Consider the following 26560-nt stretch of genomic DNA (forward strand, 5'->3'; position numbering starts at 1 on the left):
GGAGTTTGCTCGTCCCTGAGGTGGTAGTGTATCAGGGTTACTTGAAGTTTCTGTTCACCAGACAGCGTACGGTAGCGGCCGAGAGCCAGCATTGACACTTATGGCGCGGCGCAGCACAACGTGGCGCCTAGATAAAACAAGAGAGCAGCATTTTTTACTTAGACAAAAAGAGCCGATGAGTATCAAGATGATAAAGAAACGCAGCAACGTCCAGGTTGACCAATCCTCCTCTCTTGTGGCTTGGCCGTATTTTTTCAATCCTAAAACTCCGCAAGCCTTCGAGAGGCAAGCAATAGCTGAAAAAAATATTTCAAGAATGCTATTTATATTGCGAAAATCCCTGTACTGGACCACAGGCAGTGGCAGGCGTCTGCGGGCATATCCCTTAACCTTGAGCAGCCCCTTTCTGAATTGGGCGCCCGTCGCTTCCCGCCAATGGCACAAGGAGATTCACAAGGCAATTCCTTCCAGGACACAGTAGGCTCAGACAGCTAACGCTATGGGGTAAAGCTCGCTTCTGTAGCGAACGGTGAGCAGCGGACCAAGCATGAAAGTCAGGTGGCAAGCTTGGGCCCAGGACATGGCATGTAGCACGGAGGCTTCTTCGGGTTTCTTGAAACAGTCTGAAGGATCGGAGACCCGCTCCAGACCAGCGTGCCACTGGACACCACTCGACTTGAAGGTAGAGCGAAAAAAAGACCGAGGCGAGTTGGGCGGTAAAGGATGCCGAGGAAAAATTGCGATAGAACGACAGAATATCCATAGCCATCTAAAGAAGAAGAGACGACGGACGCATCTGGATTTTTTTGAGAGTAGAACGAGAAATGGACTTCTCTCTTCGCTTGTTCGTTCAGATTTGGAGGCAACGACACGATTTATGGCCAAGAATTGTGGCCATAGGATGTTTCCCTTCGAAGCGTTCACCTATCCTACACTCACTCCAACCGAGGAATAGCTGTAGTCAGATAGGATAGTAGGATTGTTAGTTTCGATTTGAGAAGTAGCAAGGGGAGGAAAATCCCAGGTGTATCTCCTCTAGAGATTCGTCGATATGACATTTGCCGTTTTATGATAGGTGGTGAAGAGAGGAGGCATACGACGGTGTAGGACGAAAAGTCCGAAGTTGCTAGGCAGGCCCTGTCCAACATTAAATCTTGCCTGGGCGCCTGTTAGACAAGTCCCACTTATATTCTTCGATCGAAGCCAACCTTTTTCGTGGGTTGATGTTTAATCAGCTTTGCATATGCACATGTAGCTAGATATGTCTTGACAAAATATATAATTGCTTGCTTGTATTTTGTCGTATTCAGGCCGGTCTATCTTCAACTACGATGCCTCTTCTATATACTTTCTTTCAAGTGCAAAATGATCGTACGCTATGAAGGCGATCCAACAACACTAGTCAAGCAAAGATCCTCAGGCAAATGGCCTGTTCGGGCGTACCTTGCAGATGTGCTCACTCAACCCCTTTACGTCGAATCCCTCTATGTGTACATGAGTTACTGAGAAAACACCAAAATCTACTCAAAAGTATGTTTACCCATCATACTTTCATATTTACTTTGAAGTTTAAGCAGAGTGAAGTCGCAATACAATTGAGATGGTAGCTTTGAAAGGGTCCCAAACGAATTTGGCTACCTCGTACACAAACCTTCAGTGAAATACGAATCTCCACTAGACGATGCAATTTAATAGTACTTAATTATATTTTAACACTTGAAATAAATATGTTTTTTGTTTTATTTGGCATATGTACAGATTTAGTGGATGCACTTGTTGTGTATATATTCATAGCTAGAAAGGCTTCAGAGCACAGGTGTACATAATTGTGCTGATGGGATCCATGTATCCTGGGAACAGCCCTTATGACAACAAGTAACTTGCAACAATTAGAATTTCACCAAGACTTTAGAGCCTTTATGTCCCGTGACGTCCAGAAGTTTAACGCCCGGCCATAGCACCTAAAATTATCTGAGTGCTTCTACATAAAGCTAATCTTTTTCTTTGCTACAATGCTAACGACTACTGTGTATTATGCCGTTTGCAATAAAAATATCAATGACGCTAAGTGACCCAAAACGAATCCGGCATATAATGATGAGTCGATATGAGGCCGAAGTGTGAGAAGTGCGATGCAAAAGTGGGTTGCTAATGGTTGTATTCCCAGATGTAGGGGCATAGGACGGTTCCGATGGTGTTGAGGCACTCCGGAGGATGACAAAGCCCCACAATGGTACGGGCAAGACGGATCCGCTTACAAATAAGCGTGCCCCTACAGCAGGTGTGCCACGTGGTAACATTCAGTAGATTTAAATCATCGCATTCCTGAAACACATTCAGTTAATCAAGCTAGTCGTTAAATCGAAATGAGGTAGTTGTGATGCAAGCAAGGTTTGTGAATTGGTGTAGAAGATAAGAAACTGACTATTACTTAGGACTAATTTGGGACCTATTTTCCTCTACGCCAATCGATGTTACTATAGCAGTCCCTCGAGTTGCCGAAGCAGCATTCGAATGTTCAACATTATAGCTTTCTAGGGCTACCCAGACCTACAAAAAGTTTACGATAATATCAGCGATGCTATAGCGCATGGTTGTCATGTCTCAACTACACTAACGACTACTGATTCTATAAGACGCGATAAACATGAGTAAAACAATGGTCACACTACCTCCCTCAGAAAAAGGCTTTCAAAAGAAGAAAGACGAAAGAAGTTTTAAAAACATGATAGTAGATAGGTTCCGGTATTGTACTAGATAAACCTAAATTACCCTCCTATCCGCCCCCCGCGTTGTTATTTTGTGCAGTCTTTTTAGTCTGCCATTAGGCAAGGCGATACGTACGTGTCACCTGACTATCTGGTAAGACAAAATAGAACCGAAATTCTAGAAAAGCATGCACTTTATATCTCGCGGTTACGAGTAAACTTGAATACTAACAATATGCATGGCTCCCTAGTTTCTGCAATAAGTGCTATATCATATCTTATTAAGTTTTAATTGCTTCCGTTAATTGAGAGTTTCGGAGTTTTATCGCAAATTCCGACTGAACATGCTCGTTTGTTTAGAACGAGTTCTTCAACGATTTGCAACTCGGATTCTTTAAACTGTTTTTAATAACCGCGCATCTTTCGAAGACCACGGTTTGGCAAACCGACCTAGACTCATCGATGCATTGGTTGTGCTAGCGTGTGATGTTCTGCTAGTAAAAGAGATAAATAAAGCCAGCGATCTGAGTTGTGGAAAGCTCATATGCACATGGGTTAAACTCATATCGCCAGTATTAAGTCTGCAGAGTTTCGCGACCCTTCTGAAATATATCGTTCTCGATCTAAGCACGGTGGCCATTTACTGAATATTTGATTATAGGGCATAAAAATACCAATCTGTGGTAGAACTAAACCTTACCACAAACGTGGTTTATAACATTTGGAGTACAAAGCTGTATATACATACATATATGTATAAAGACCGTTAGTATGATCGGGTAGCGATAATCGAGGAACGTTTACTTATATCAGTGGCGAATAAAACATTCGTTCTAGACAAAAGGAAGCTTCTATTTCTACATCACCACACGCCACGGCGCACATAGGCCAACTGCGCTTACATACAAAATGTTTTTTTTTTTTTATTTTATGCCATTTTGATAGCCGATTAAAAGACTTATTTTCGTTATGTTAGATTTTTTTTACTGGTGGATAGATTTGTATTGAATTTTTTTTAACTACGACGCAGATAGTTATTACCAATTAGGCAAGACCAGCTAAACGCTCGTAATCGCAAGACGCTTGGCAGTACTGCTAGTTACGAAATGTCGTACGATCGTTCAAATAAGAGAATCTGTAGAATAGAATGTGCTGCTCGAAATGATTATATTGTCTCTAGCTAGAAATGGTATCCAAGGGATGTTTTTACGGGCCGTTCAACGACTGACTTTACTTACTAATAACTTATTTACAATACAAATCGTGTTGCCTATCCCAGCTTCAGATCAATGAAAAGCCAACTGTTTACAGCGACTACATCCTACCCTGGGGCATTAGTTAACCCAGGAGCCAAACTGATTTTGCATGGTAGCTCTGAACGCACAGATATCCTTACATACAACAAACATGTTCTATAGTGTGAAACCCTGGCCTTAATTCGCAATGCCATTCAGTAATAAGATTTAATTAGAAACACTTTATTTTAGGGGCAACAGAGGGAACAGGTCTGCATAGTTAGGTAGCAGTAGTGATGCAACGAACGCCTGAATTACATCTAGATATTTTCTATTAAGGAAAAAAGAAAGCATATACCTTTAGGAAAGGTTTTTATTACTTACATTTGATTCTGATTCTGCACAGACCTAAAACAATGTGTATCAAAACTTTTGCGATAACAAATATGATGATCAATAAGCGTTTCGTGTCAAAACAAACGCAGCGTACATGTATTTGCGTATTCCATAATCGCCGTTAAAAACCAAGAAAACGAACGGTCACGAAAAAGTTATTAAACAACTCAAATAAGGCAAATCAAAAGCCACATACCAATACCACTGCTTCTATAACCGACGGATTAATTCTCGCAAAAAAAAGAACAGTAGTTCCAAGGACAAATCTGCCTATTTTCGAGGCAGCATTTTAAACACGCTGGAGCGTATCTGTTCTATCGTTACGTCAAATCAAATCTGAATGATTAATGAACCTTTTACAGATACCCTTAACGATGCCCCTATAGTGATTTCAAGTAGTTGATTCGGCGCGTTTCTTTTCAAACGACTTCTCATCTTTGATATAATTATTAGATATATTTACTAAATGATGAAGTTTCGTAGCTTAACATACACGTCTTCTGCTAAAGACATACCTCAAATTTCGTTCGTTTACAGGAAGCAACGAAGCTTGCCGTTGCTACGAACGCCACGGCAAAAACAAAAACTTTGTGTAGCATTGCGATCTACCTGTCGGCCGATCACCTATTAAAAGGGACACAGCAATCAAGTCAACAACTCGTGCTTTTATTGTCAATTGAACACCACAGTCTCACAGATTACACTATTCCCAGGGGCTAAAGAGAAAACATCCAGTCGACGCTAGTCTGCCACTTCATACAACGATGGCTCTAACAACATTGTGTACTTCGAATAACGTCAAAGATTATACGTGAACAGCTTCTCTCACCGTACAGTGACATATTGTCACGTTAATAATGAGAATAATGCCGATTGCGTGAACGCGTCTTGCGTGACAGTAACGGCTAGCCCCCCTTTTAGCAGGATACGTATAGCTCCGTTCGCGCCACGTGGAATTCGAGACGACACGAAGCGCCAACAATGTTACGCTACGCACCCAGAAGATCTATGATGTTATAGAGTTAACGGACTCCACACTCCACTGTTGTTTGCCCGTGATCTTCGCGTTGTGCTGTCGCCTGTTTGCACTCGATGGCGCTTTGCTTGTGGTGGCCGTGTCAGCCCCTTAATTGGCCCCATCGCATATCCAAGGAAACAGGAACAAGGGCAATTTATATTTATCTTATGTAGGTTTTACTCGCTCGTGCACACATGGACAGAAACATACATATATGCAAGTCTTTCTCGTTATCCTTGTCATGGGCATTACGACAGACTGTAAACATAAGTGTGGACGTGGATGAAAAGGTTATCTCGCTGCACGCCGTCCACGGAAATTTGTCTAAAAACGCATTTCACGCATACAAATGAATGTTACTTAATTACGGCTGAATACGAGGGCTTCAAAGGTTCTGAGTAGAAAGCTTCTTATGCACCACAGAAGTTCTTTTCAACGAATTAATCTTCGGAATGTTTAAAAGCTTGCGACACCGTTTTCCAAGCCAATAAAGGAAAAATCCGAATTTTTAATGAATCGTTCTATTTCGAGTATGTAGTGGCCTACGAGGTTCGCAAACTCTAAGTCAATAAAACGACTTAAGACCATGCCTCTCTTAGACATAACTATGAGTGGACTGAGCAAAAGTTACTTGACAGTAGGAAACTCTTTATTTAGTACAATTTGCTCTTTACTGCAATAATTGGAACATCGTCTGTTGCTTTAACGGATGTAAAAGAATAACTCGAGATGTTAGATAAGCTTGTTTCAAACTATGAAAAACTTTCGCCGCACCCTATATGTGTCACACGCAGCCACATATACACCACCATATGTATCTGTTACCACAACAGACTATATGGTTTCAATAACACATTAAATAATAAGCTTGTCTCTATTTTATATCCAGCATCCACAGGACTTCTGTTTGAGTCTATCTTGTAACGGCCGTCAGTAAACGAATTTTCTAAGAACAGCTCATTATGTCTGTGCTTCAACAGCTGATTCACACGACATTTGAGAGTAAGATTTCCGGTCATACGAAATCTATACTGTTTTCCATGATGCTATACGCATTTCGTGTATGTTCTACAGAGTAATCAAAGAATTTAATACAGATTTTCGAGAGACGTCTTGAATTTGAGTCGCCACCTCAGCAAATTCCGCAAGCTAGCCAGGATTTCATGCAGCGTTATCTTCGATTGTCGTAAATGATTTAACACTGATTCCAAGCGAAAACGTGACGCTGATCCCAGAAGCGTTTCGATAGTGGATTTTTGATACATCTTGTTTGCCGTCAGTCTTCTCGACATAGTCTTGTCACCGTCTATGAATCTAATATTCCTCTATTGTCTCGCTTCTCTTCGATTTATTCGGCTGTCACAATGATTGGTCGCAGTAGAACTGCATAGCCAGCGTCTTCAGCTCTGACTAGAATACCGTGCTAGAGAGGGTCGCAGTGATGCAATCACTCACTGTAGCTTAACAATATGTCATGTAGTCTTTTTTCCAAGCGCACGTCTATTCAGGAACATGAACCGCGGTCCCGTCACAGAAAAATGGCAAACAAAAATCTTCTCTTTGAAGAAATTACATATAGATGACTCGTTAATACTACTGAACAAACCTAAGCTGCTTCAAACTAACACAGCTTCCTGTTGGCGTCACGTTATGAAGAACAGATCAGCTACTGGCTAAACAGATTTCACGCCGAGCGGCTACGCACACGATTACGTGTCCAGTAAAACATGTGGACATGATAATTGAGCCTGACACAAAATACGTATACTAGCGTATATATGATAGTATGCATATGAAGTTAACGCATGTCAGCGTAAGTTTATGCTAGCCGGTGAAGCATGTCGCCGTACCAAGTCGTACATTTCGAAATGTATGGGGCATTCTTAAATCGAACAACTTGCAGGATCAAGTTAGATCTTTGTTTGGCGAAACTGCTATATTACGCATTATGTTGAAAGTTCTGCAGGCAAACTGAATTTGGCATTGTGTTTATTACTTTTAGAATCGTCGGAAGCATATTTCGTAAAGGCGATAGAAGGACTAACAGTTGCCCTCCGTATCCTTGAAAAAAATAATAATAATATTCAATTTCACAGTTCATTTTAGATAAACGACATAATTGTCGTTGGCTAACAACATTCATGATTATATCTATAACCACTGGACAGAAGAATTGCATTTTAAGGTTTCAAATTATCTCGGCTGCTTTATTTACTTCGATAGGTACAAATGCCCCGCTGGCAAACGCCATGTCCGTCAACCCCAGAATGATTAGGTACTTAAAAAGATATTCACTCAAATATTAACAAGTATCATCGCACCGTACGCTATCTTCCTTTGACTGTTATAACTTAAACACGAAAGCAATTTCTCTATTAATCTAGGCACGGCGAAACATACATATACAATCAACACACGCTCGCTTGTACTAGTTCTTCCTTTGATGTTTACCTTATTTGTGTGAATGTGTGCGTCCATGTGTGTATGCCTACGATATCCTAAAAGCCCAATAATAACTCGCTTTTTTGCAAGCTTGTCTGGGCCTCGATTGCACGCCACTGACAAGGCTATCGTTACCACAAGGACATTTAATAGAAACCGAAAGCCGAGAGTGAATGCGAGAAAGTGTCAGGCAAGTAGGAAAGAAGGCAAACCCGAAGTGGAGTCAGGGAGAGCTAGTAGGACCGCCTGGCCGGGAACAACAAAAAGGACACGGAACAACTATCGAAAAGGCTGCGAAGAAGAGGATATGGGAAAAGGGCTCGGCAGACGCCACAACAATAGCGTCAAGTCGGTGAATAGGTTGAGTGAGCGGTAGCGAACAACTGAGGGCAGAAGGAGAGCCATGATAGACTGGTACGAAGCTGGTCGCTCCTAACTCGGAGAGGAATGCGGGAATCGAGGCATCGGAGTCGCAGATGGAAGCTAAGAGTCGGGTGAAAAAGAAGTAGCTCACTTATTAGGGGCAATTGCCAGAGCTTCGGGAGTGTTAGATTGGTGAGCTAGTCGCACAGGCTGAGTAGGAGCAGGAGAAAGAAAGAGGGAGTGTTGAGCGCCGAAGTAAAGGGAAACGCTGTTTGTTACGCACGCAATCTAGAAGCAGCAACGGCGACAGTAAATGGCCCGCTGTCGCGCCTCACTGCCTCAGACACAATAATATCGCGCTTTTTAGCTCAATCTGCTACTACTACAACTACTGGTAATTCAGTAGTGCTTTTGCTTCTATTGGTGCCGAACCCGTTGTTGTAGCAGCAGTAGCGGCAGTAGTATGATGGGGAAATTTTAAATATAAATAAATAAACTCACCTGCCTGTCACGGACAGATAGGAAAAGAGAACCAGTTGCCCAGCCAGACATAGATAGATGTTCTCCGGGCCAATGCCATCATTGGGCCAATGGCACTGACAATAAGGCTGCCACCACCGTCGCCGCTGGTTTTGCCGTTGTTGACGTCGGCGTCGGCGTCACCTTGGTCGCTGCCGTCATCGTCTTCTTGCGTGCAAGAGTTGTGTGGCAACCGAACCATTGGTCTTGGTGAAGGCAGGAATATTCGTAATTGCCACCGTTGACGCCAGCGGCAGGGGCTTCGTTCGGAAACTCAGGTAGAGTGCGAGAAATAGGAGAACATCGAAGGTATGAGAAAGAGAAAGAGAAAACGTTGGGGCTGGTAGGGAGGCAGAAGGGGTCTACGCACAATTCTGAAATGGACGGGTAGGGACCAATGAAGGAAAAAATACGGGGATCTGCAGTCGAACGAAAAAGGCCACCGGCGTCGAAGAAAATTTCGCCCTCCGCTCACTTCTCTGCAGCTTCCGCTGGGGCTTGCATTGCTACACGCTTGCTATGAATCGTCCTGTATCCCAACTGGTACCGCCAGCAATACTGACGCTGATGTTGTAGCACAGACAACGATCACGCCCGGCAGGAACAGAGCTCAAGCTGAGGGAAGTGTAGTGCTTCGTCGGAGGTAAAGAAATAAAGGTCCTCCGTGGTGCTAAAAGAGCTGCTACATTCTACATAATTCTATATACGATAGGTAGATAGATGATAAATATTGCTGAAATTAATGCGTTTCTCTCGTTATCGATACACAGGAGTTAGTGTGTCATTCATAACATTTTGACTAAGGGATTTGTCCTGCACTAGCTACATGCTCGTGTTGACTATTGATCTTCAGTTATCCTTGCCCCAATGTGAGACAGCCTCATAAACATACGTTCTCTATTCTTTTCTTATTTTTGTTTTTACCATCAGCTTGTATTACGTACTGTAGCTGTGTGCAACTGTGCACAGAGCATCTCGTGCCCAATCTTTCATTCTTATATTTAAATTTAGCTCCTCCCGCCGGTAATATTTTGGTTATGTATATGTACATATGCACACGTCTTCTCCAGACGCTATACGTTGCTTAAATATGCTGCTTTGATGTAACACGTTCGTAACTGCATAAGAAAAACTGAACTCACCTACAATATTGTTTGCTATGCGCACGATGAAGCCAACTTAGTTAAAGCGTTGGCTGAATCAAACGAAAAATACGGCTTTGGGTTGCCACACCTAATAGAAAGAGAGCCTGTATATACTGATAAACATTTACTATACAAAAGTAGAGCATATACGAATCAAAGCTGAAAAGAAAAATTCAACCCAGCTACTGATTCCGGGAGTATAGCATTTACTTGCACAAAGCAGTAGCTCTGGCCTTCTCGATACAACAAGATGTCCACGTAGGCTTGTTGCTATAACCGGTGCTACTTTTGCGGTTTCAGGGTTGTAATGCCTTTGATTTTCGCGTGTTCAGTCCTTTCATTGCATCCGGCTTCTACTGAACGCGCACGCGAGCGAGTGTGCTATTCGGGTTCGCGGCTCCGTCGGTTGCAGCAACTCTCCCCACTGCTCAGCGTACTGCCGCTGACGCCGCCCACTGAGAACGACGTTACTCGCTGCCCCTATATCGACCGCTAGCTATCTCCATTGCTGTATTCCTATTGAGAGCCTTCTGGTCTGACTGGAGGAGCAAGCAATGCAATGCGATGCTGAAAGGTCTTTGGAAAGAGTTCTATGACTTGGGCTGGTTATTTCTTATATTTGCTAAGGCTATTGCGGTTTGGCATCACTGAGTGCCCCCGCTAAAACGAAAAGCAGACACGTACTCCCACGCAGGACTGATAGCGATACTTGCAGTGCTGTTCCAGGAGATACTGCAACGGCAAGGCGAAACATACCAGAGGCATGAGAAGCTTCAGGGGTAGAGCGGCGGCGGACGAGGCCAACAGTGCCTGATAGGCTGGATGATCCGCAACGAAGTGGCCCCCCTGTGGCCAATCAAGTCGGTCACTGCCGAGCAAATCGGCGAGCAACTCTCTTTCCTAAGTAAGCTATTCATCCATCTGAGAGCTAGCGAAAGAACATCCTACAATCCCTTCTTTACCGATAGGAGACGTTGCTAGGCTGAATATCAGGCCAGCATCACTCGAAGACGAGGAATAAGCAGCCAGTTACCTTGTTGTTGTTACTGTTGTTGATTCTGATACAATCACGCCACCGAGAACTCTGGCTAAATCTAAACAGGAGCAGAATCCAGAAGCAAATTGAATGTGTATAGAAGAAAGACGTAACGCGACCAGAGACTACAGCAGGGTGCACGAGATTTGCAGAGCCTCCCTTCTGCAGAAATTCTACAGAAAATTGCCTATAGTTTTATGCGTATTCGATTTAGCTCTTGTTAATGTGATTCGAAAATAGATATGTATATATATTTAACTTACTAATAATTCAGTTCGAATTAGAGCTATAAAGGAGTATAAAGTTAGTGTTTAAACTAGTTAACGTAGGCCAAGCACACCTTAACGCTCATGTTATTGAATCATTGAAATTCTCAGTAATATATGACGCCAACTACAAAATAGTTTATCTTTGTTATGGCTTTTTTTGGCTTCGCTAACGGGTAAGCCGTCAAGCAGTATTCTTAACATGCACAGACGGCTTTGTCTTAGTCGCTTCATAATGCTTGGTTAAAACCGTTTGTCAAAATCAATTTTACAATGTATTAACTAGTAGCAAAACATCTTCAAGGACGTATGAAGGCCATAATAGGTGTGTGGCTTCTCCAATTTTACATGCATTCAGGCGTCTTGGCGCCTTTTAGAGCCAGCATTTGTCAGACACCCTTCAATAACAAGCACCACGTGTCTAACTGTGAAGGCTTCGCGAGGTTGTCCCTTGCTAGTAAACTGCCGCGATGGGTGGCTTGTCACTGGTAGCTAAATGGTCTATAGCAGCAAACTAGGACGTACCTCATGTAAACAAGCCCAATCGTTTTTCCTCTAATTTATTGCCTAGCGACTAGCCATCATGATTTGATATGCATAATTATACAGCGTTATTATTAATGCTATTACACTACACGCATGCTTGCGTTAGCCCTGCCTAGCAGCCAACGCTGACACGAGTCAAGGAGCGAAAGAGGATAGAATATAGACGTCATTGCTTTACGGACGACGACCGCCATCCATAACGGCCATTGAACGTTAACTGCTCAATGTCAGCTAGACTTTAAGCGGAGAAAGCGACTTCGACGGCGACTTCACTGGCAGAGACAGCCAATAGCTGAAGCTTCTCGTTGTGCTTTAGTGTCCCGCGCCAAGGCTGGCGGTAAGTCTTCCGGGACGGTCGGTATGGGTAGTACAGAGTCGGGAACTGTATCTGCTATGATTGTGATGTGGCAAAGGAATCGTAGCTGGGCAGCACACTTAAATGAAGCCTACTTCCGTCGTCGCTTCCGGCCTGCGAGTCGCTGGCAGAGCGGTCGAGCGCCCAGACGACTGCTGTGCACGTCGTTGCAACAGAAACGCGTTAGTACAGCCGCCTGTTTCCAGCTATGCTTGCACTTCTCGCCGATTCTGTTTCACTGTCCCTGGCTCTCGTTCTTAGAAACGGCTGCCGTTGCCGCGTCTGTTTGACTGAAGTCGCGTTTGTGTATACTTCCCCCTAGCTTTTTCCCTCTTTCTCTCGCTTTCTGGCCCGATCTCTCTAAACGCGAGAGCATGTTCGAAATTTACATTAAAATCGGTCACTAGTACGGCCACCGTATCAGCCATGGACCTCACCCCGGTCTGTTCAATCCACTGAAGAAGAACGAAGTAATATGAAACAACGTACACTAACTACAGGGGATGAAAAAATGCTGTCTGTGCCAGGGAACTGACGCCAATAGTCACCCTTTATATAGGCGACTGCCTCGGTAACAGTCACTCATCTCCCGCCAGTCTACGTTTAAGTGAAGACTGGTTCTGCCCTTCGTTTGCATTCTTCCTCTTCTTTTACGCTAGCTCAATCCCTCCCTGTAGACCGCAGCTCCTTTTACTTTCTCGCTTGCTTCGGCGTTTTCTACGCGTTTGGAGCGGGAACGACGTCCGTTCAGGCAATAGGGTCTCTTCAGTGGCTATACCAAACCTTTAGATATACTAATATACAGGATAGTAGAAATACACATAAATGTTAGAAGCGCTTACGAGTCTTACGGTTACCGCCTAGAGGATGACTACCACGAGATTAAGTATTTCGGGTCCATCCGATGTAGCTATCCTCAACCCACAGAGCCCAGTCATGTTGAGGAGATTCTGCACTGACTTCTATGTTGTCCCTTGTAAAGAGGCTGTCATAAAGCAGAGGTGCCTGAAAGGGTGGTGTATTTATGCGACAGTTCGTATAAGTGGAATCTACTGCACGAGACCCAGCGATGATTAGAAATAACTAGTGGCTGCACGAACATCAAGAAAGGCTAGTTCAACCCAATGAGAAGCCAATTTCGTTGTGCGGGGAAGCTGATCATGAGGGTCACAAATCGGGCTAAAAAGTCCATTAGTTCATTAGCAACTAGACAAGCTAATGAAAAGTGAGTGGATCGTGTAGATTAGCTCGGTACTGCTACCAGAAAAGAATAGGAGCATGCAACGTTAATATAAGAACGACTTCCTGCATTCAGTCCTGAAGGTTTCTATGTAGATGTTGATCAACTGCCGTTTTTTCTGCCTAAATTTAATGAGTGGAAGATGCTTTTTTTTACTTCATCGATAAAGTGAGCACAATATTTTCTTATCTGATACAATGATGCCTTTCATGGTAAAATTTTTAATATTAATTAATTATATCGTTCGTTAGAGGAGAGTCAAAGTTCGTTTGTGCATCGGTTGCGCACCAGATTTATTGATTTCATTAATAGTACGTAATGTTTACCTGCTTGCAAAACTCGTTTGCAAATATTGCTGGCCATTTTTATTTAATTGTTTAATACCCACTTAAATTTTGTGGTGGGTCTATTCGCGCAGCTCATTTAGGCTAGAATTTGCTCTTTAGCAGGAAATCTACAACAAAATTCCTGTCTTGTTTAAGGCTGAATAGGAAAAGCATAGTCCAAAAGGTAAGTGCTTTGCACCGAGAGCTTTTTCGACCGTGTGCTTAGTTCCAGTCACGGTGCCATCTGTATATAGAATCTATTGGAATTGTTCTTCTTTTGATGCTTGATGTCGAATGCGGAGGTAAATATATAATAAGGAGAACACTAAATATATCAATTTGTTAGTATCGTCACTAATCCAACGCTCCATGTATATGTACGAAACAATCTAAATATGTAGCAGTTTTCTGTTAAAATCGACGTAAACGTCCTATTATTAGAGTAGCTTGCATTACAAAATTCTATCGTTATACACGTAAAAATAGTACGAATGCAGCACAATACTACGATTAATTATTTTTCCTCTTGGGTTTCTCATTTTTTCATAAAACAACATCTTTACACAACCACCAAACAGTATATAGTTATGCACCAGATTTTTCCTTCAGACCAGGAAGCTGGCAATCCCATCTCAGATTCGACTTTCTGCGCTCACGCTAGTTACTTTCTTAATATCGTCCTACTGTGAAAATATTCTTGGATTTTATCTCGCTTTAAATGTTCGCGCGATTTAGCCCGTAGCGTAAATCTTTTCAGGAGGAAAGTTATATCTTCGATGCCTCCTTCGGTGGGCAGCTCTGTCACCCGACTTATAAACCCTTTTCCGATTTCAAAACCCCAACGATTCTTGGATACCGTTGCAGTCTCTCGTTAACCTTCAAAACTCTTTAACAAACGCGTAAGATTTCTATGTAGAGGTAATCCGGTTCAAGTATGCTTTAAATCAGATCCACCTACACTGTTAATTCAAAATTACTCTGTCTAAAAGTTATAACCCACGCAAATATTGACGATTCGAATAAACCGTTATCTCCGTTCAGTTGAAGGCCTACACTAGGACCTTTTTAGGTGCCCACTAACCAAAAGTATTTACTTGCCCAATTTTCTTGAAGCCAATGTTGGGCCTAATGTAAAAAACGAATGTTAATTCCAATTGATTTATACTTTGCCGTACGAATACAACTGGGCTCTGCAAATACTTCCAAGGTTGCACCACTGAACTTGGTAGAATTACATTGGATATGCATATAAGGCGAAGCGCAAACCCAAGCATTAACAGTCTTCTACATAATCTTATTAGATTTTTTCTTTTAGGGTAGTTTTCTGTATACTGACGATGTGCATTCTAGCCTGTTACGCTTTGGTAAACGGTTAAAGGTGAGCAGGTATGACGCGATGGCCATGAAGCGTTACTTAATTGGATTTTAAATGTCGAGAGAATGAAATGAAATGGTTGAAACAGTTTTTTTGACAGGGATCGTTCCGTTGTCTAGGCGTCTACCGCCGTATTCGTTTATACACATATACGATACCTGAGTGATGAGCAAATTGTATAAATAAATGATTTTTTTGTTCTTAATAAACAACCCATAGCGCTTAATTTTCGTGTATATATGGTTTTCTAGTTGTAGTAGTATATTATCAGGTGCTGCCTTGCAGAAAGTCATTTTCATATATTTGATATATGCGAAAAGATCTTACGATAATTTACAAACCATTTGATGCAGGATGTTCTATTTACATTCTCTATTCGGTTCTTCTCGGAAGGTATTCACCAAGATCTTCAGCATCAGCTACGAGGCCGTTCACCGAATCTGTCGGACCTACGAAGCGTGTATGTACATTCATCTATTATCCGCGCTAGGCCGAATCACAGTGAAACATATCATTTCGGGTATCCATCTAAAGCAAATGGACACCAATACGCGCTGTTCTGAATGAAATCAGCCCGATGGAAATTATCGCATTCGCCGGGCGAATCCGCTCTTCGCTAAGACATAACGGATTGCGATGCGATACTGGACAACGAGATCGCTCGAAATAAAAAGAACGCTCTCCATTGTGATTGCTCTTTTTTGTTCTAGATGTTTCTCGCTCTGCTTCCGCCGTATACATAATAGTAGCGGGAGTCGTGGCGCTGGCAGCAGTGGTGCTACGTCGACTCAGTAACATTGCTTGATGTTGGCAAGAACGGAATAGGGACACCCAAGGCAGTGACACAGTTCGTAACTGCGTCGCGTTTTCGAGCGACCAGACTAGTAGACACCGCAGTACAGCGAATAACGAACAAGGCACGCAAGATAGTGAAGAACGACTTCGATATAGGGATAACTGAGTGGAGAACTGGAAAAGGCGAGGCGGAAAGTCGGCGGCTGGCGACAAAGGGGCCTATCGGCCAGCTAGAGTAAAAGCGCGATGGCATGAACCGAAGCCTAAAACGAGAGCCCGATCCCAACCTAGACCGGGTCACACAATGGTGCAAACGCTAAACTGAGTGGGAAGCAGGCAGAATAGAGTTCCCAAAGAGCAAGGATCTTTCGGAGCAAGCGTCTGTAGCCCTGCTGGTCTCCCTACGTTGGGGGAGGGCCGCGGGAAGAAGGCGTCGGGGATCAAGAGATCAATTGCTATCCACAACCGATATAGCTTCTTTTTATCTTGCTCGTTCTCTGTGCACTTCACTTCTGGCTTTTCGGTGCTCATTGGAGGACCAGTTAGGCCTGGGAAATTTCGCAAAGTCCCCTTTTGTTGCCTTTGTTGCCTGCCCAACGCCTCAAACCGTCGGCGTAGATTCCTTTACGGCGACATCCAGGCAACGAGACAGGGTTTGCTCTCGACAGCAGACTGCGCTGCTGCCGCCACAACCAAAACAGTACTTAAACCCAGAGGAATCAGGACTTAGAAGTGGAAAAGGAAGCTAAAAAGGAAAATAAATAAAAAAATAAGTAAATAAAAAATAGACAAAGAGAAGAAAGAGGCAGAGAAATGGGTGAGCATGTATGTCTCTTTTAGTCAGTCTGCGTCATTCTATTACTTTCTGCCTCCTTTCTTACATTCCGTCACTTCCCTACGTCGCTTCTCTCCCCTGCGCGCGTGTACCGACGAGTGAGCCGAGTGACGGCTAAGGCCTGTCGTGGCGGTGGCCCTGATGGCCGGATAGCTGTACCAGCGGTAGCAATAGCGAGAGCCACACACATAAGCCCGCCGACGCACTAGCAGACGGGCTGCGGCAGGGCAACTACTGTAATGTACGTAAATGGAAATGACCAAGCGGGCAGCCAGCATCAGCTCCTCGCCAGACGACATGGAGGGGTAGTAGGCAGAATCAAAGTGAGAAGAAAATTGTGGAGAGTCAGGGAGGAAAGGGGATCAAGAGAATTCGAGAAGGCGACTCTCGACCCCTCGTCCTTCCCCGCAAAACCTTGTCAAAGAAAGCTTGCTCCGCCAGCATCAGCAGAAACCGGGGATGGGGGGGGGTGTAAGTCTTTACGCAAAGTGGGGTTTGGGAACATTTCAAGAGAGAGCAGCAGAACGGCAATGGAAGAAAATATCGCTTGACGGGAAACATCGTAGAAGCGAAGGAAGTAGAAGAATAGAGGAAAAATGCACTTGGATTGAGGAGATACTTTAGGGCACCAACCGAGAACGGGAGTTAACCAGGAGAACTGTATTAACAGTAAAGCAAACAGAGCCGCTTCAAGCCCAGTTGATCGGTGCCAACGAGCTGTAGCAGCCTGGGAAGCTAGAACGCTCTTGATGGCGCCATTGCAGCAAAAGGAAGTAATATGCGATTACACTTTTACGCAACACATATCATTCTCTATAAGCGTATAGATAGATGTATGAATGTAAAGTGTACATAGCAGCATTCAGCCAGGGGCGGATAACATGAAGAAAATAGAACGCTAGAAAAAAACTTGGGCGAAGCAAGACGCTGCAAAGGTTATTCTACAGTAAAACATTGGCCCCTGAGCGCATAAAATACATGTTACTTTGGTTCCAATAGAAAAATTAAGTAAAATCATCTTTTAATGTGTTCTTTTCTTCCAAAGCATCGACTCAACGGGATTAGGAGGTGGCTAGAATATTTTAAAATAGAGCTTCCGAAATAATCGTGGTGCTTAAAAAGGCCATGGCCATACAGGCAAACTAAGAGGTAATTAATTGGCTAAATCTCGTCAAGCTCTAATTTTGCTAGTTACTAGCTAAATAGAAGAACGCTTTATACTATGGGCGGTCCCTTGGAAACTGAGAACATACGCTATGGAAGACCAAAGCGAAGTTGATGGTTACTCAGCTACGCCGAATTTCTATGTTAGATACGGTTTTCATAATAATCTTCTTCAAATCGCAAAAGAATGCTATCATTTCATCGGCTATAATCAATCAACAAAAGCAGCAAATAATAACAATATTATAACTCGACAACATTACGAAGTTACCTGAAAATAAATGAAGCTCCGATATTTGAATGAGCTCGAGTCGGCACGGCACTTAATTTCATTAATAAAAGTTTTTCACAGTGCTATCACGACGCCTGTATTTCGCGGGTAAGCCTGATAGCCTTTTCATACATTTTATTCTTAATGGACCCAAGGCTAGTGAGCTAACTTTATTGTCAAAGCTCTATGGTAAATTAACTAATAGTAATTCCAATACCCCTAATCGAAAACATACACCTGACTCTGATATTATTAAATTCACAATTGAACTTTGAGAATCCGCGTGATAATTTCTTCTCGCCCGTATGCATTGTCCTGAACTTTGTTCAAATGAGCACTTTATTTATGAGATCCGCCATTGAAAAACATTTCTTAAGAAAATTCGCTTCAGCGATTTTTCAGTTTTGCATTTTGCCTCATTTGCGTATGACATGTACAACAGGCAAATTTAGTAAATTAGCAAAAAGCGGTAGACATCATATTAATAATGGTTGTAAGCTCTTTTTTGTTGAAGTTACATATAATCATTTTCATCAGATAAGTAGGTGGATTGCTTGCTAGCAGTCACCTGAAGCAGTCGATGACGAGTGTTACAGGACCAAGTCGGGCCGTCTGAAAGATGCAAAACCGATTCAGAGTAACTGTAGCTTCGCTAGATCAATCTTGCTGCACTTCACGCAATTGTCGAAAACAATTAAACAAAGTTCGAGTTGCTGGACTATGTACCCTACCCGCGGGCATGTCTTCTCGTGATGTAAGGCCGTTCTCAAAATATTAATGAAACGATTTGAACAAAAAGCAAATTCGAATGATGGAAACACCATTTAAGCTAAATTAGTAGCTTTATACTTTTTTAGGATCAGTCGCAGTGAGAGCTGTTTTTGCCTTCATGCTGAATTCATGTTGAATCGGAATTGGGCGGAAACGAAACGTTTTATCATTTTTTGACCAATAAAATGCTCTATCAATTTCTCAAAGTGCCAAACCGACCGTTGCTACTTGCTTTGTCTGTTATCCAATTACGAGGATTTATTCGACAACGAACTGCATCATGATGGCATAACGCATCGCCTAAGTGTAAATAAGTTGGAATCTATCAATTATCTCTCTATATTATATATATATATATAATTATCTTTATCTATTTCTGAGGTCCCTGAGAGTTTTCTGAGGTCTGAGGTTGAATCTCTATAGAGGAAAACACTTCAATCTTCCCCATATTCAGTATGAATGCCCATGGCTTATTATTCAGTTTTTGAAATTAAATAAATGTCAATTTTCGCTTATTAATAAACAAAACATGAATGGTAAAACAGTGCAGAATAATTCTGCATTGATTCCAGATTCAATACAGAGGTTGTATCCCTTAAGTGCTCTTTACAAAACCTAATACCCCGAAGCGATTGCATAATTTAGAGGATGAGTTTTAATTTAAGCGGGTTTCATTTAAAGCAGCCGACAAATTCTTCTATTTTGATTCGAACACTGCCATCATGGCAGCGCTTTCGCGTTCGTCACTATACATCTTTCCCGTCCAGCCTTGGAACATCTACTTCACTGTTAATTTATATATGCTTGTTGTTTTTTTTTTTATTATTCCGTGAACTTTAGTGTCTTGGTGAGTTGTGATAACTGTTTATATGAGAAAAATAAGGGGAAAAGCAAAAACTGCTGGGTTCACTGTGCATGATTTACTTTCTTACAAGAGCGCGTAACGTGGAGTAAAAGGCAATAGCAGAGTAAAACGTTTTGTATAATGGTCTCATCCATCAATTTATAATCTCATTCAAGATATCGAAATGTACAAATGCAAGTAGATTTGAATGTTTTGTTTATAACCAGTTTCATGTTAGAGATGAGTAGCTAATAATGATAAAAATAGTAATAACATTCGTTTTCAAGGTTACGTCTTATACGATGGTCGAAACACTCGAACCGGATTTGTCTAAGATTAGGTAGAATGATTACCCTTCAAAATCAGTACTACTGACCTTGTTTAAACATATTGATGAACTCTGTAAAATACGTCGAACTCCTGGCATTTTTTCACCTATTATTTATATATATATATATATATACAATAATCAATAATATCTATATTTGTATATATCGAAATTTGCAGTAAAGAAAATGTAGAGAAGAAAGTTACGTGAGCGTTTTTTAATAAAAGATTTGACATGTTATTATTCATGCAGACCTGCTGGATACTCAGTATGAGGTGCTGGCCTCGTACTACAGTTTTGGACCTGTTATATACTCTATCCGCCATGAACATTTTACAGGATAGGCTCCTTGATTCTCACTTCTCATCCACCTGAATCCACCGTCTCGAAATGTGGCCCCTATGGGTGGCTCTACGCACCTATGGACCATACATCACATTTCCCATTGCAGCCGTCGTTGGTGCTATAGGTATAGAGGTTTCACATGCAGTTTCTATTACATCTATAATTAAATAGAAAAGTGTGAAAAAATGTACCTACGCAATTTGCAAGGTCCACATTAAGGCATTTTTATATGGCATTTGCAAAACAGGTAGTAAATTGAAATTTTAAAAAGTCATAAAGGGTATTCAAAACGGAGTTCCCCATTGACCTGTTGAAAATATGGTATTAAAGAAATAATTAATCTTCTATTATTTTATAACATCTTATATATAATATTTTATAATAATATCGAACTGTTTACGCTGATCATGGACATAGATTTTCAATGCTATGTTAAAAAAGGCTAAAGTAAGAACATTTCGCCTCTACATAAAAAGTATCTTACAAAATGTAAAACGTATTTTTTGTTTTAGGTTATAATTTAGAAGGATGGATGACCAAGCGTCGGACTCCGCCAACTAATAAATCTATTCAAGAACAACGCGTGGAAAGGCACCTGCAGAACGATGACAAAACTGAACAACTACAACAATACAAAACCATATTTGACAAAGAAAGCAATATATCGCCTTCTCTAAAATCATAGCAATGAATATGAAACTTAGATAATATTTAGGCGACTCTTTGTTATGAGAAAAACACCGCATAAGTAAAGGTGTATAATATAGGATCTTTTATTTACGATGTTTACCTATTTGTTAGTATAGTTTTTACCCTAATAGCATTAAATAACGCTAGCGAAATCTGTCTGTCAGAAGCGTAGTTAAAAAACTAATGTGCAGAACTAAGATAATAACGCCTCCCCAACTGCGAGAGCACTGCTGGATATTCTAGAAATAAAGATTATATATACAAAATGTCGTATCATGCATTTTCAACGCTAATTTTTAGGTAACGCTGAGAAACGTTGAAGACACATAATTCAGATTTACGCAACAATGTCTTTACAAATTTGTCTTTAATCAGTTTGGTGCTTAACTTTATTTGCTTTAATCAGTGCTTAACTTTGGAGTTTACTTGACAGACTAAGTATATAGTTTCTTTATCATTTTCACATTAACTCGAGTTTCAACTTCGCCCCCTAGTGCTGACCAACCTGGAAGCTCACCGCAATGCATTGAAAGCTGCCACAGTTTACTCGTTGCTTCACAACGGCCTTTCTTAGAAAAGAAACTGCCAAAAACCGAATAGTAACTGTAGATGCAGATTATGCTATAGAATCCTTTATCTAGCGCCTTTACCTTAAAATTCGATTATCCTTAGTTTCTTAGACAATTTTACTCCGTGCTATCCATTAGCTCGATATACATATCTGCTTGAGACATATCTTTTCTGTATAATGCAGTTAATAAATATAGAGTAATATTATCGAAGCAGAGGTTATGAGCCAAAATTGACTTCAGTTTTAAGATGATGCTTTGATTTTCAACGCCCGGATTTAGGTCGTACTACTTGAATTGTGCATTTTGCATACGTCACAGGCTTGCGAAACGAGCGAAGTAGTATGGCTGGAGTACAACGGTTTTGCGCCTTTCGCAATATAAATGTAACGACAGAAACACAAACGACAGGAGCCAGTTCTTTCGCACCGTGTTTTCATAGAATAATGATTGAGTCATAAACAAATATCGCATAATTGAGCTACTTGAAATGCGTGCTATGCTTTATGGAATCTGCTGCTTATATTATTTTTCACTTATTATCGGTGCATAGGCAGTAAAACACCTGGTAACTATAAATTTCTGTCTATAGACATAGACTTTTTATTTATAGAGATATTACCCAAACAGAAAAAGCTAGAGTCTAAATCCAATAACGACAAAATATAATTTAATTAATGGTCTACCGAACCAACTGAACAGTCACCTGCAGAATTCAGAAGGGAAATGCAGAAGAAATATTATTATATAGTTTGAAAAGTCTAAATATTACTAGAAGTACAGAGACGAGCTTTAGCTTCCAGTCACATTTATAGCCTTGGCTGGCGATTAGCAATTCGTGAAATGGTAACATACGATAGTATTTTTTCGCACATTTTCCGAGTCAATCGTATTTGACCCTTGACATTTATTCAACTACAGATATTAGCCGAGCATAAAGAAACACGCTTCTGTTTGAGAGAACACTTGTCACAGCTATAGAGTGTTCATCACACGTCTGTTAACGCAGCAGGAAAAAGCAAAAATCACTGGAAACGGATTTAAGTCTGCACTTTAATATGATTTCTTCATTCCTATAATAGCGTGTTGTAAAAACATATTAAAGAATATTCCGATATTAATCAATAAAACCATTTGAATGATCAGGGCAGTCATGTTTATAGCTACTGAATTTAAAATAACATCTATAAACACTATAGCATTATAAATGGTAATATTTGAATATAGAAATAATATAAAAATGTTCTCGTCACGAATCTCTTGCATAGTCAAATTCGCTCATTTTTATCCACTCTCGTTACTTCAACACATGTGTAATGAAGACTTTGTAATTGTCATGAAGCTTTTTCAAACTGTTCGGTAACTTTTGACTCGCCCTGTATACGAGTAAGCCAGAAGTATTTTCAACTTTTCCAAATTGGTATATATTGCATAATCTAGTTGGATACTTGTCACATATTAGAAAAAATAGATTATTCTCGCGTAAGATTTAAACGACCTCCACATGCAAGGGAATAGAATGTGTGTTACTACTACTTAGTCTAAATTAATTTAGAATCAATATTTGAAACGGCGGTATCTTGTAAAGTTTTTCGCCTTACTTGCGCATAATGAGGGACACATAGCAATTGTATGTAACCTGATGTTTTCATTTATTTGTACAAATGAATAATATTTTATGACTAGAGGATATGCAACGCATTACTTCTGTGTGTTTTTAATACATGGCAATGGCTAGTCGTTTCGGTAACCTAGACAATAGAGGCCATGGCGGTTTCAGAGATATAAGCATTGATTTGTGCCCCCCAATTGCCCCTTCAGCGTTTATTGAAGGGTTGAACATCTGGCTACTGAAGACAAATTGCGACATCTAGATCAGCATATGGGCAAGTTTTCGAATTTTGCGCGTTCTTGCTATTTGTAGCGCCTCTTCCAAGACATCGCGCATTTTCCGAAGATTATCGACACTGCATTCCACGTTCACCTGTGGAAATTAAAGTATGCCTCTCGTTTGCTTTAATTAAACATGGAATAATAATCGTAAACAGAAGGATTCTAATCCTTAACACAAATGTTGCCTCCCAAGTGAGTTTTTGAGTCACCGGCATTACTAACATCTTTGACGCGCTACAAATGTCTGAAACTAAGTCTTGTCCTTTTATTAAGTTTGAAAAGGAAACAATATTTCTTATGTCGGAAGGAACCTCATTAGCAAGGTTATTAGCAAGAGATAACTAGAAAGGTTAGAAAGGTAGTAACCAACGTCTGCTAACAGCTACTTAAGGAGTACAATCTATGACTAAAAACCTGTAATTTCAAAGAGTTTGCCATATAAATTTTAAAATATTTGATTGAATTTCATAATGAAATTAAAGGTGACAAAGCTTGACACCACAAAGTTGTCTAACCTATGCACCTTTCTAACTAACACTCACAGCTATTTATAAGAAAAACCTATCATTCAGTGAAAAGACCTTATTATTCTGGCCGTTGCAGTCCATGAGGCTAAACTGCAAGACTAATCTCGGTTTCATGGTTGCTCGTACTGCTCGTGAGGCTACCACTGCTCCCAAACGCCATTCGAGTCCACAGTAGGAGATCGGAACAGGATGAATGAGTCGAAGGTGCTGATTTAACGCTTCGTGCACCTGTTGCGAATGTTCGACACGAAGAACAAATGTAGTCAGTGAGAGCTAGTTAATTTTAACAAGTAATGATATATATAGTAAATAGAAGCAGTAGTACACAAAAATCTCCCTCATGTAGAAAACTCATGTGGAGAATGCGGATACTGCATCTGCATAAGGGTATTATCCGAGTTTGAGTGCACACAAAGTACCTTCATAGAAGCTGTTAAAAAGTTGCGCTAATTTCTTATTCTATTATTTAGCACATTTAATTTAACGCGCAAGAGAGAGAAATCCCATTAAACGGAAGTTGCTTATTAGGATATGGGCAATAATTTAATCATAATCGATCATATTTTGTCGTTGTGACCAAAAAAGAACAATATTGTGCTGAAAAGAACTATTAGAAATCGGTCTCACCTCTGAATAGCTTTCAGCGATAATGTCCACAAGACTTTGTGACAAATTGGTCAGGACAAGGGTCTCTTGTAACCGTGCCAAACCTCTCCGAGCAGCGATTTTAAATAGGGCTGTTAATGCTTCGACACATTGTCGAACAACCGCTGCATCTGACTGGAAAACCAATGATAATCGAGTAAATATACCTAGCATATAATGTATGAGATATCCTTATAATTATGAATAGGTTGAGCTTACATTTAATCTTGATGCGGCTTTGCCGTAGAGTTCATCATTCCTCGCGAGATCGCCATGGACTTGAAGGGTTTCTAGAGCCAGCTTACAAAACTTTGCTGTCACATCAGCATCAAAAACATTAAGTTGCTCTAGATGCGATTTGTGGATCGTTTCAAGGGTCAGCATCTTGGTGGAGCAATCGTTAACTCTTTCTTGTCTGCACGCCTTGTCATGAAAGAAAAACGTAGAATAACGAGCGTTATTTATTCGATTGAGCATTGGTGGTTATAATGATGAGCACATCAGTTAACTCGTTAAGTGGCGTCAATAAATATACCAAATTGTCTATTCTAATAATAAGGAAATCTTTATCCGTGCTGAGTTTAATTACTCTTTTTTTTTGGTTCTGTTCTGCCTACATAAAATCATATTTAAGAACCTGAGGCATTCACCAATCACACTTGCAATACATTTGTATAATACACTTCTGACAAATATTGCTTGTATGTTTGTCAAGTAAGGCATATAGATCTAGATAAATATTCATGTGTAATGTAGAATGCTACTGAGCATCATTCTGAACTTGATACCGTTTCAATATATTCACTACCTTGAAGCTCATCATTTGCTATAAGTCTGCGATTGACTGTTCTTTAGTTTCTCCTCTTCAAACCCCTATTTAATGAAGGGAACTTTCGGATACATTCTGGAAATTAAATTATAAGATTCATAATCTTCTAGATTGAATGTCCTTACGGTCACTTCTGTCGAAAGCGCAGTTTTTTTTTAGTGTATTTTAACGCCGTTCTAGATGCGTGTCCTATATGGAGTTATAGTAGTTTATAGAAAAGAACTATGAAGATGAGACGAAATGATGCAGGAATTGTCTATTTTTGTCAGTTGTGCCTGTGTGTGTTTGCGTGAATATCGTCTGCGCTTTCGGTTATTTGTTTAATTTCCTGGTATAGTGCGTAATTGGGGTATACATATGTTACTCTATTGCTGTGTTGTATCTTAAAAACACTACTGGCAATAAAGAGAAAAATAGAATAAACATTCTGTTGTAACCAGCTGAATATACTTAGCTAGTCACGATTTATTTGAATGGAATCCCGTAGGAGAGCAAAAATATTGGTGCGTTAATACGAAGTTATGATAAAAACCTCGGAAATCATTCATACAAATGGAGTTCCACGTTTGAGGCGTATGGGTGAAAACAACAGACCCTTGTAATTCCAGATCCTATACAAACAGTCTAATTACGTAGCCTTTCTCACTACCTACTGCCAAAAGATTTCAGTCAAGTTTCGTTAAAATGAATCGTATTTAAATTCGAATAAATTTTCGTACGTCAGAAAGGTTTGTTTGCATTTGCTACTGCGGGATGATTGCTAACCCTTACGTTTAGAGATGCACAATGCTATTTACCGTCATTTTGCACGAAAACATTGATCATCTGGATAGGAAATTATCCTCGTCCGCACTTCGGACAGCTAACACGCTAGTACCGACACACGCTGCTTCGCTTATCTGGTTTCGAATTTTATTAAACGATAACAATATCCAACAATAGCGCATACTTATTAGCCACTTACAAGCTACAATTGGCAGTTCAAAAGGGACAAACGAATTTTTTTTGTAAGAAAATTTCTGCAAAGGCTACGAAACTCCCCGCGACTATGTTTTCCTTCGGTATCTAGCCCCCAACTAAACGG

At 40.8% G+C, this 26560-nt stretch overlaps 2 protein-coding genes and 1 long non-coding RNA gene across 10 annotated transcripts; 1 reads left to right on the forward strand and 2 right to left on the reverse strand.

Moving 5' to 3' along the window:
• Positions 1 to 1702: 1702 nt before the first annotated feature.
• Positions 1703 to 12854, reverse strand: LOC111259902 (uncharacterized). Of its 2 annotated transcripts, none has more exons than XR_002679906.2 (2): positions 8664 to 12854; positions 1703 to 2325 (listed from the first exon to the last, which is right to left on the reverse strand). It is a non-coding gene; the product is annotated as an uncharacterized LOC111259902 (long non-coding RNA). The 2 variants fall into 2 exon arrangements; XR_015310781.1 differs by lacking the exon at positions 8664 to 12854 and adding an exon at positions 4855 to 5863.
• Positions 12855 to 19512: 6658 nt separating this feature from the next.
• On the forward strand, positions 19513 to 21279 carry LOC111259898 (small integral membrane protein 12-A). Of its 3 annotated transcripts, none has more exons than XR_015310782.1 (3): positions 19513 to 19653; positions 20231 to 20447; positions 20836 to 21033. XR_015310782.1 is itself a non-coding variant. In XM_086968057.1 (2 exons), the coding sequence occupies exons 1-2, from the start codon at positions 20369 to 20371 to the stop codon at positions 21006 to 21008; spliced, it is 252 nt and encodes an 83-aa protein (XP_086824183.1). In that variant the 5' UTR covers positions 20360 to 20368; the 3' UTR covers positions 21009 to 21279. The 3 variants fall into 3 exon arrangements, 1 of the variants encoding a protein (XP_086824183.1); XR_015310783.1 differs by having other exon boundaries at positions 20318 to 20447; XM_086968057.1 differs by lacking the exon at positions 19513 to 19653 and having other exon boundaries at positions 20360 to 20447; positions 20836 to 21279.
• A 1931-nt stretch (positions 21280 to 23210) lies between these two features.
• LOC111259897 (COMM domain-containing protein 2) lies at positions 23211 to 26544 on the reverse strand. Of its 5 annotated transcripts, none has more exons than XM_022832264.2 (5): positions 26274 to 26544; positions 24867 to 25062; positions 24630 to 24782; positions 24057 to 24230; positions 23211 to 23566 (listed from the first exon to the last, which is right to left on the reverse strand). In XM_022832264.2, exons 2-5 carry the CDS (start codon positions 25029 to 25031, stop codon positions 23453 to 23455), a joined length of 606 nt encoding a protein of 201 aa, XP_022687999.1. In that variant the 5' UTR covers positions 25032 to 25062; positions 26274 to 26544; the 3' UTR covers positions 23211 to 23452. The 5 variants fall into 5 exon arrangements, with proteins under 5 accessions (XP_022687999.1, XP_022687997.1, XP_022688000.1 ...); XM_022832262.2 differs by having other exon boundaries at positions 24867 to 25070; XM_022832265.2 differs by having other exon boundaries at positions 24867 to 25070; positions 26248 to 26544.
• Positions 26545 to 26560: the final 16 nt, after the last annotated feature.

This window comes from Varroa jacobsoni, unplaced genomic scaffold (assembly GCF_002532875.2).
Source record: "Varroa jacobsoni isolate VJ856 unplaced genomic scaffold, vjacob_1.0 scaffold_379, whole genome shotgun sequence".
Lineage (NCBI taxonomy): Eukaryota > Metazoa > Arthropoda > Arachnida > Mesostigmata > Varroidae > Varroa > Varroa jacobsoni.